The sequence below is a fragment of the Crocodylus siamensis genome, chromosome 2, assembly GCF_052110815.1.
Source record: "Crocodylus siamensis isolate JL-2025a chromosome 2, ASM5211081v1, whole genome shotgun sequence".
In the NCBI taxonomy this organism is placed as follows: Eukaryota; Metazoa; Chordata; order Crocodylia; family Crocodylidae; genus Crocodylus; species Crocodylus siamensis.
In genome coordinates, this window is record NC_143396.1 from 181,403,836 (window position 1) to 181,414,778 (window position 10,943).

General features: G+C 46.1%; 1 protein-coding gene across 1 annotated transcript in view; it reads left to right on the forward strand.

Annotated features, from left to right (window-relative positions):
• Positions 1–10,200, forward strand: part of TSPAN32 (tetraspanin 32) — a 77,544-nt gene extending 67,344 nt beyond the window's left edge. The window contains exons 7-8 of the mRNA XM_090034931.1: positions 667–750; positions 8,645–10,200. Coding sequence (XP_089891057.1) covers positions 667–750; positions 8,645–8,740 — 180 coding nt within the window. The 3' untranslated portion in view covers positions 8,741–10,200. The remainder of the gene's footprint in view (positions 1–666; positions 751–8,644) is intronic.
• The last annotated feature ends 743 nt before the right edge of the window (positions 10,201–10,943 follow it).

Genomic DNA, 10,943 nt, shown 5'->3' on the forward strand with positions numbered 1-10,943 from the left:
ACCCAGCAAAGCACTTGAGCAACAGCATAACTTTACACGTGCTCTCTGTCTCTCTCTCTGATGACACTATTCACATAGTTAAATCAGCCCCTTATTAGCATAACCTGTTTGAAGATCAGATACAGCCTTGTGGTGCATTTCACATGCCTTTATTCTTCTCTGCCTTTTCACATCTAGCAAACATGCACACACGCTAATCTAACATGTATTTCACCTGGTGCCATTCCCAGAACATCACAGCAGCGGCTGGTGTGCTTGTTGTGGGGCGCACCTCCAGTTACAGCAGAGAAACAAGAGCCCTTTCACGTGCAAAGGTCAGGTCTAATATTACATGTTCACATTCCCGTGCCCAATACAATCCTCAGCAATTCGCTAGTGGGTTAAATCAAAGAGGAGTTGCACTGTTGCTACAGTTATCCCTGCTAGCTGAGGAAAGGGAGAGCAGAATCAAACTCTGAAGAAAATCTCCCTCTTGTTCCCGTTCCCTAGAGAGAAACAGCCTCTATATTCAAAGGGCTGTGAAAGAGGGAGAGGGCTTGGAGGCTGTTTCTGTTGAGGTGGGGATAATGAAAAACCCTATCAGGAAGCTTGTTGATGACAAAACCCTACAGGGATACAAAGTGAGTTCCCACAAGTTGTGCTCTCATAGGCTTTCTTTTTTTTCAGGATTGCCTTCAGCAGATCCAAGACTTTATGAAAAAACACATGCGTTATGTCTCCACACTGCTGATCATCACCCTCTGCTTAATGGTACTTATGTTTGTTTCTTAAATCCATGGTTTTTGTTGAATCAGGACAACTCAGTGGTTCGGGAGGGAGAAAGGACCAGCATCCTGGTGCTTTCGCATCAAAAAATTTCTCTTTAGGAAGCAGGGTTTTTTTCACATCTGGTTATAATGAACCATCAGCATAGTATTCAGTAGCAAAGCAATAACCGTGAAGATGCAGTTCACCACAAAAACTAGAGCAGGGTTGGCCAGACTTACTCTAGGGGAGTGGGGGTGCTGAGTGACCTGGAGTGGAAGTGATCACTGATGCTCACCCCGCCACACCACTGAGCCACTCTGGCCTTCCCCGCTAGGAGGTGGGTGGGCTTGGGGTGCGCTCCTCGGGGGGAAAGCCAGAGCAATTGGAGGTACTGGGATGCGCTGTCCCCCAGAGCCACCTTGGGGAGAAGTGTGCAGGGCTTTGGCTAATTTCCAATCAGCCACAAGTGCTGTGCCAGCGAGCTGCAGTTTGGCCACCTCTGAACCAGAGGCAAGTCCTCCAGACTGATAGGTTATATAGGAAAAAAGCTACTGGTGGCTTGAAAAAAGCCAGGCGGTTCTCAGCCTAGAGGCTTACTCAACTATTGTCAGCCGGAAGTAGGCATGACAGACAGGAACGAGGGACAGGCTTGAAAATGAACATCTACACCAATTGAATCTCACTCTCAAGTGTCTCTCTAAGCAACTTGTCCTGTGGCTGGGGATGTCCCATGTTCTGACCCTCACATGAAACTTCTTATCATGTTTTGTAGAACTGGTTAAAAAAAAATGGTAATGACAGTTTCATTTAAAATCCTTTCCCCTCCCCCTCTACCCCCAGCCAAAGCAAGCATTGTCTTGGAAAACTTTCACCCTGGTTAAAATCTTCCAGTACTTTGTAGAGATACATAAAATGATTCTGTAAAAAAAAGTATTTTTGAAAATCAAAAATTTTTATCAAAGCCCAGATACTTTAACAAGAATGGGTTTTGCAATCTGAATAAATGTTCATTTGGTCATTAAGAAATGAAAAACAGGGGAAATGTCTGAAATATATATTTTTTTATTGACATCCTGCATACAGCTATGAAGTTAATTACATATACAGGAAAGTAGTTATATGCAGGGAGAAGTTTAGAAGCTTCTAACTTAGGCAGAAAGAACTGCCTTTGAACTGACTTGGTAAACTAGGGCCACGCACAGACATTACACTTTTACTAGTATAAGTGATTGGAAACCAGTCTATACCTGTAACAGAACAGAAGTTCAGCACACAAAACTAGTCTATGCCCATAACAGAACGGAAACTTGGTACTCACAAGGCATGTCTACATGTGCACTTTAATGCACAGTAGCCTATTTTACTGCGCATTAAAGCATCACATAAAAAATGCAATTACACTAATGTGCAGTAAAATAGGCTACTGCATATTAAGTGCCACTTTTAAAATGTGTGCTTTCAATATCGTGCAGTAGGGCAGCCTAATGCACATTTATATAGTACCTCACATTGGAGGTACTAAATTTAATGTGTATTAGGAAAACTGCATTAATGCACATGTAGACACACTCACAGACTAATTTGAAAAATGGCAGAACCTAAGATTTGCCCCACCACCACCAAAGGGGGAATGTGTGCTACCAATTTAAACTATAGTGCTTATAGAAAACGACCTAATCTAAATCAATTCCAGCTTCAGTTTTTTGAATTTCTATACCTAACGTAGATCAGTAAGCATTCCAGCAGCAGTTATGTACCAGGATGCTGGTCCTTTCAAGAGATCGAGGCCTATCTCCAGACACTAATTAGGTGCTTCCTCTCCGAAATTCTGAAGCCACATAATTGAACAATTGCTTCAAGGTCTTCATAAAAGCTGGCAAATAGCTCAGTGGAGCTGGAAAGCTGCAGGAAGTAGGAAAGCTTCTGTATAACAGAAAGAGAGGGCATCTAGTTCATACGTGATTCTCAGGCAGATGGCCTGTGGAACATAAACCTGCAGAAAGCAAAAATATCCTACACACTGCAGTCCTGTAGGAAATGATAGGCCCTGCAAAAGACACCAAGTTAGGGAGAAAAGACATGAAACTGCTGAACTTGTTCAACTGGGGGGTGGGGGAAGGAACTGAAATTTTGTGATGAGAGAAGATTTTGTTGGCACATTAATCAGATAGGATAGAGACAGAAATTGCACACAAACTGGTATAAGTGATCAGAAACTAGTTCAAATCTGTAACACAACAGTTCAGTGCACATTAACCACTTCCAAAATGACGGAAACTGGTTTAAGATAAACCTGCATGTACGTAGTATCAGACTTAACTGATTTAGGTTAAATCGGTTTATTGAACTTTTGTCCAGATCCCCTCCAGATTCAAGTTAATTCACAGTTGATGCTTTGCAACTCCCCCCCAACTTCTCCCACAACCTTGCAGGGTGGACTAGTCTTGGTCCAAGCTGTCTGCTCAAGCAGAGGAGGTATACTTTAGCACCCCCAAGCTTCTGGCCTGGGCCACTGCAGGCATGTGGCTGCATTTCTGGAATAAAAAATGAATGTCTGTTCACTTAGTTATTGGTTCTATCTATGCAGGTTAGACTAGCCTGTGACGATTGAATCAATTCAGCCTCAGGCTTTTTTATTGTATTTATTAATAGAGTACACCGGCTTCCAGAAATACATGCGATGGATAGAGAATACCACTAGCAGAAAATCTGCTCTGGTGTCTAGTTGAAAGTTGCCAGACGCAACATGACATATCTCAGTGCAGACAAATTCAAGGTGCTATACCTCAAGAAGCACAAATGCAAAATGGGTGATAACTGTCTCAGTGGCAACATTGCTGAGAAGGATCTGAGGTTTTAATGGATCAGACTCAACATGATTCAGCAATACAATGCAGTTGTAAAAAATAAAAAAGCGATTTTGGGCTGCATCAACAGGAGTAGTAGTTGTAAGACAGCGGGCGCATCTACCCATGCAATTAATTTACAGCAATAAAGTCTGGTACATGTTGCACCAGAGTTTATTGCTCTCGGACACCACATTCGAATGTGCACCCAGGACTGCAACAGGTTGAGCCAGGTCAGAGCAGCCATGGCTGGCAGCGTAGCCTGCTCTATCCTGTAAAACTTGTGGCCACAGGGTGCCCCACAGCCAAAGGGCTCCCTGCAACTGTGAACACTCCAAATCAGTGCTGTAGCAAAGGGGGGCTGGCAGTTGCCACCGCTCCAGTTTGCCGCCGCCGCCACCACCACTACCAGCTTCCTGTCTGGCCACTTGCCACCCTGCCACCACTGCTGGCATCTTTGGCTGGTCGCCACAACAGCTGTCACCAGCTTCTTTGTATCAGGAGCCCCCAAAACTATATCTTGCAGTGGGCCCCAAAAACTATATCTTTTTGAGGGGGGCCCCAAAAAATTGTGGGCCAGCCCTGCTGACAGGGGGCTCAGGAGGTCAGCCTGCCAGCTCAGGGCTGTTCCAGCCCAGCTGAATGTGCTGCAGAGGGGCTAGGATAGACAAAAGGGTGCTCCAGAGTAGGAATGGCCAGTAGGCAACCCCTGCACTGAAGCACTCTTGTGCTGAGACAGCCCCATCAGCATCTACATGTGAGTTGCTGCACACTAAAAAACTCCACCTCAGGAAAGGACTTGTATTTACAAGTACTAACCAACAGTGGAGTTTATTAGTTTACTGCACTGTATAGGGCCATATGTATAGATGTTGATATATTTACAGCAGAAGTAATTAGGCAGCTCCATAGTAAACATCTCCTGTAGACATGCCCAGGAAATGATAGTCCCTCTACTCAGAATTGGTTAGGCCTCATTTAAAGTATTGTGTGTACAGCTCTACGCGCTACACTTTATAAAGGAAGTGGAGAAGCTGGAGTGGATCCAGAGTGGGGCACACAAATAACAAAAGGGCTGGAAAATAAAGCAGACAAGAATGCACTGAGAGAACTAAGCATATTTAGCTTGAAGAAAAGGCAGTTAAGAGAGACGTGACAGTAGTCTTCAAATATGTGAAAAGCAGGCTTAAACAAAACAAGAGGAAGAACAACTGTTCTCCCTTGTTGCAAAGGGCATGATGTGAAACAATGGCTTTGAATTGCAGCAAAGTAGATCAATATTAGATCTCAGGAAGAATTTGCTGACTGTTATAATAATGAGGCACTGGAACCTCTTCCCAGGGTAACTGTGGAATCTCCTTCCTAGGAGGTTTTCTAAAACAGGTCAAATAAGCATTGGACAGGGATGATTTAGGAATAGTATTTCTGCGTTCATGCAGGGGGTTGGACTGCAGACCCCGGAGGTCCCTTCCAAACCTGTGATTCTAGCACACATTCATTACCTCTACACAAGGGTCCTGCACTTGTACCTTGTGTCAGAAGGCTGCACAACTCTAAAGTCTGGTTCATATGCAGAATAATACATTTTACCTGCTGTCTTAACTCAGCACAGCTCTGTAGTAGAACTTCAGTTATGGAATCAGGATTTTTCTGAGTAGGCCTGTATATTTAGGGGATTTCATATTTAATCATGCTCACCTTTAAATCTACCCTGGCTTAATGCAGAGTGAAAGACTATTATATCTAATTTGCTATACACATAAGCAGATGGCCTTGGCCATAGTTGTAATATACTCAAAGGGCTGTCTTTACTTGACATGCAGGGAGCAAGGGTGCCTGTAGTCATCACCCCATGCAAGAAACACAGGCAAACACAGGATGGAGCAGCATATAACATCTGCAGACAACTGTCTCTGAGGGTGTTTATAGACATGCTCCGGGAGTGGGGGTGGGGGGATGCTTTAATTAAAGCAGCCACACCAATTGAGCTTCAGTTAAAGCGCCCCTGCTGCCATTTTTCAGCATGGGGAATGCTGATACACATGATGCTGGAGTGTGGTAATTACCACGCTCCAGCAGACTCAATAAATTGGGTATGGTCTGACATGTTATAATTATATCATGTCAGAGCAGCCTCCCTGCACGTGCATAGGCAACCTGGCTGACTACCTGACAAGCTGGCAGATCTATCACTGAGGGACCATCTCCCAATCCCCAACTTCCTCAGTTTCCCATGAGGGAGTCTCTCTAAATTGTAATTTCTATCACAACAATCCCAAGAGGAAATTCTTGTGTTGAATATTGGTTTGTCTTTTAATAATAAAGTTGAGATAAATGTTTGCTCAAATGCTGAGCTGCTGTGTCTAAGGATGGAAGACAAACAGTAGATGGAATAATCACAATCTGATTATCTTTCTTCGTGCATCAAATTATATAGATGTGTAGTGTTTTGACACTAATATTTTAAAAAGTTCTGTTTATTTTTCACATAGATTGGCTCATCCCTTGAACTGTGATTGAGGCCCATGTGTCTGAATTGCATTGGTTGCATTTCTTAGTTGTTATTTTGTGTAGGAGAGATCTTGTTCCAGACAAGGAAAAAAGAGGGAGAGAAAGGGAAAGAAGGGAGGAAAGAGTGATACTTGCCCCAATAAGTGGCACTTGCTGTTAAATACTTAATTCTTAACTCTGTTAAGTATTTTTGTTGTTATGCTTGCAGAATGCAAAGGAAACATATGATGACTGGGTTTGTTCTTCTGATGTCACTATCCTTCCAGCTCACAATGAGCTGCTCATAAATGTGCCAGAATCTACCCATAAGTTCAAAAGCTCTTTCATAGATTTCATAAATATTCGGGCTGGAAGGGACCCCAGAGGATCACTGAGTCCAGCCCCCTGCTGCAGGGGCAGGAAGTCAGCAGGGATCATAGGATCCCAGCAAGATAAGCATCCAAATGTGTCTTGAAGGCATTCAAAGTGGGTGCTTGAACTGCCTCTCGTGGCAGGCTATTCCAAACCTTCACTTGAAGCAAACTTTTGAAAAGAGCACATTGCTATCACCATCATTATACTTACTGCAGCAGCCTTCAATCAGCCTAAATTCTGATATAGACTTTCTCTACCTGATCTTACACAATGCTGGGCAATGTGAGGTACCATTCAGTGACTGCTTATATTACTGTACAAAGAGCTGCATTATTCTGCACTTGGAGATGCATATGTATATGTTGTATTTTGTATTATTCCCAAAAGCATACACTGTTTGTTTGTTTTTTCAATTAAAAACTATAGTGAGCATATTGTTGGTGTGGAAGAACAATATTCTTTGAAGGCATTTGAACTCCATGTGATTTGGCTTATTCTCATTTCTGACATTGAGATGATAACCCCGTTGTGCTAACAGTTGTTCATAGCAAGCGCCCCCAAAAATGTATAGTCTCAGTATACAAAGGTAGGAGAAAGTAAGTTCCTGGACTTTCAGAAGGCCTTCAACACTGTCTCTCACCCCATTCTCATTAAGAAACTGGAGGGCTGTAGTGTCGACACCCACACAGTCAATTGGGTCGCCAACTGGCTGGAGGGCCACACCCAGAGAGTGGTGGTGGACAGGTCATTTTTGACCTAGAGGGATGTGGGCAGTGGGGTCCCCCAGGGCTTGGTCCTTGCGCCCGCACTGTTCAACATCTACATCAGTGACTTGGACGAGAGGGAGAAAAGTACCCTGCTCAAATTCACAGACGACACTAAGACGTGGGGAGATGTGGGCATGCTAGAAGGGAGGGATAGGCTGCAATCGGACCTAGATACGTTACAAGGGTGGGCGGATGAGAATGGGACGGGATTCAACACCAACAAGTGCAAAGTGATGCACCTGGGGAGGAAGAACCAGCACCATACCTACAGGCTGGGGAACTCCCTTCTCGTCCGTGCAGAGGCAGAAAAGGATCTTGGAGTCATCATTGATGCCAAGATGAACATGGGCTGGCAGTGTGGGGACGCGGTCAGGAAGGCCAACCGCACCTTGTCATGCATCCACAGATGCATCTCAGGCATGGCCAAGAAGGTGATCCTTCCCCTCTATGCAGCACTGGTCAGGCCGCAGCTGGAGTACTGCGTCCAGTTGTGGGCGCCGCACTTCAGGAGGGATGTGGACAACGTGGAGAGGGTCCAGAGGAGGGCCACTCTCATGATCGGGGGCAGCAGGGCAGGCCCTACGAGGAGAGGCTACGGGACCTGAACCTGTTCGGCCTCCACAAGAGAAGGCTGAGGGGGGATCTAGTAGCCTGTTACAAACTAGTCAGAGGGGACCAGCAGGCATTGGGGGAGTCCCTGTTCCCCTGAGCACTGCCAGGAGTGACCAGGAATAACGGTCACAAGCTGGCAGAGGGTAGATTTAGGCTAGATATCAGGAGGCGCTACTTCACTGTCAGGGCAGCTAGGATCTGGAACCAACTTTCAAGAGAAGTGGTGCTGGCTCCTGCCCTGAGGGTCTTTAAGAGGAGGCTAGATGTACACCTTGCTGGGGTGGTTTAACCCCAGTACTGTTTCCTGCCATGGCAGGGGGTCGGACTCGATGATCTACTCAGGTCCCTCCCGACCCTAGAAACTATGAAACTAACTACTAAGTACTAATTTCCTCATTTTCCAGATAGACAGTTGAAACATTAGGGCCCAGGGTCACAGAGGAAGTTACAGAGCAGGATCCTCTATGTCCCCATCAAAAGTGTTAACTACGAGGTCAGAGACTCCTTATGCCTGACAAAGGGTGACTGCGCCCAAAAGCTTGCTAAGAACCTTTTTCCAACTACTCAGTTGGTCTAATGAAAGATATCACAACTACAAGGTCATTGTTTCTTGTAAGTTGAAATTTCAGCCTTTAGCATTTCACAGGAATGTAATTTTTGCAGGTACAGAGCTCAGGGATACTAATCATATTCAGCACTGTTTTGTTTTTGAGCAACATTTGTCAGCACCTCTACACTCAGGTGAAGTAATATGCAACAAGTAGTCCTAGTATTTAATTCTTTGTCTGTCTTACTTTTCTGCCACAGGTGTATGGGATGGTTTTAACTTCGTTCCTCTGGTTTTCCATCCACTTCAGCAATAATCTGGACCGCAAAGGCAAATACGTGCTGAGAAAGAGGTAGAAATCAGTTGGACCAGTTTCTTCATCCAAGGGAAGCTGATTTTTGGCCCAGGGAGCTATCTGAAGTTATGAGTTGAATAAGAACTTGTTCCAGGGTAACTGGAAGCAGACCTTGCTACCTTCCATGTTTGTGTTCCATGTTCCCTTTTCTTGCACTACGTATTTCCTGTGTATTACCAGCTGTGTGAGTATCCTCATGCAGCAGAACAGGAGAGAGAGAGAGAGAGATTCATGAAGACTTGCAGGTACTGTGCAGAGGCAGCCAGCTAAAGGATCAGAGATTATGAAAGCCTATTGAACATAGGTATGAGTCATGGACGGTAGCATAATAAAGAGGCACCAGACAGCCCATACCAGGACACCAAAAACCAAAGCTTGATTCAGTGTCTGTAACAATAACCTAAAAAAAATCACTAAATCATCCAAACCAAACACACCACAGCAAAACATTAATCCTCCCCTTCCCCCCCACCCCCAAAAACAAAAGGGTGGGGGCAGGGTAGGGGAGGCTGAGATGGGCAGCCACAGGAAAGGCAAATTCACTTTGTCAGTGAGCAAAACAAGCTTTTACTTCGCACATCCATAGCCGCCACCACCACCAAATCATCGTTTGTATCTGAGAGACTAGAATACACACCAGGTAATTTTATTGACCCAATTTTATGCCAAGTTTCTTCATTCTTTTATCTGTCTTCCTGTAAGTGAAGTACAGGCTGGAGAGCTATTGTAAATCAATGCTTCTTAACCCATACACAAGTATTCTTATCTATTACATCTCAAACATGTGCAGCAGATGCTGATTCAGATTTCTCTAGAATTTCACTAGGACTGTAGACTCCTGCACCACTTTGCAAAAGTTTTGCCAAACCATCCAGTTCAAATGTCGCTTTCTCTCTTGTCAGAGAAATTTTGGGTTCCTCATCACCATGCAAAGTATGACAGTCCTAGACTGAATACTTCAGAGCACATTCTGAGAAAGATCTTTGGTGTAAGCAGTCATGATTTCCTGTTACAAATACCATGATTAGTGTAATCAGTTTTTCCTGCCTTGACACTTTCTTCTTGACTTGGGGTCAGATTTCTAAAGATGCAGATAAATGCCTACTGTGATAGTTTTAGAAATACCTAAGCCAGGGGCAATTATTTGGGCCCCCAGGCCATACAGGCAGTTCTGGGGAGCTGCCGCAGGCCAGTCAGCACCCCTTTCCCCCTTACAATAGCCTGGAGCCCGGGCATCTTGCAGCTCCTCCCCTGCCAACAGTACGCAGCCCCAGTCTCAACCCCGGCCTGCCCTGCACCCGCTCTGGTCTCACCTGGCCGCAGCAGGCCAGCCAGAACCCACATGCACTGCCACTTCCCCAGCTTGCCCCCTGCTTACTTCAGACCACCTGCCCATGCTGAGCAGCATGGGGGAACAAGCTGCTGCTCAGCACAGGGGAACAAGCATGCTCTCCCCATCACCACTGCTCGGCCCTTCTTGCTGCAGCTGCCCAGAGCCCATGCTCAGGATGCCCTATGGCTCTTCTCTGCCACTGTCACCACCTCTTCTGGGCTGCCCAGCAGGGCAGTGGTGGCAGTGCAGAGGAACCACAGGGCAGCCTGGGTGCGGGCCTTAAGTGGCTGCAGCAAGAAGGGCCCAGCAGTGGCAAAGGGGATGGGCCACTTTTCTCCCATGCTCAGCAGCAGCTTCTGCCCAGCTGCTGCCACTGGTCAGTGTGGGCAAGAAAGTCTGGAGCAGGCACAGGGCAGGCCAGGGGCAGAGCTGTGTGCATGGGTTCCGGCTGGTCTGCAGCTGGTCCACTCCTCTGGGCCAAGTCTGGAGCGGGTGCGGAGTGAGCTGGGGTTGGGACTCTGTGTGCAGGTCCCCACTGTTACCACGGGGCTGGGGCCAGCAGCAGCAGCGGCTGGAACGAGCCACCACTGCCTGGATTGCCTAGAAAGGCAGTCCAGCTGTGGAGCCACCCCAACCCTGCTGAATGCCCAGGGGGCAGTGGGATGTGCCACGGGCCAGAAGGTGCGTGGGCTAGGCAGGACTGAGGGATCCACTACAGGCCAGACAAAGTCCCTGTGTGGGCCATATTTTGCCCACTCCTGACCTAAGTATTTATCTCCTTTCTCCCCCACCTCTCTTTTCCCACAACTTAAGGTGCCCTCAAGACATTTTTGCTAGCTATCTTGACAGTCTGTCTTTCACAGCCTAACAC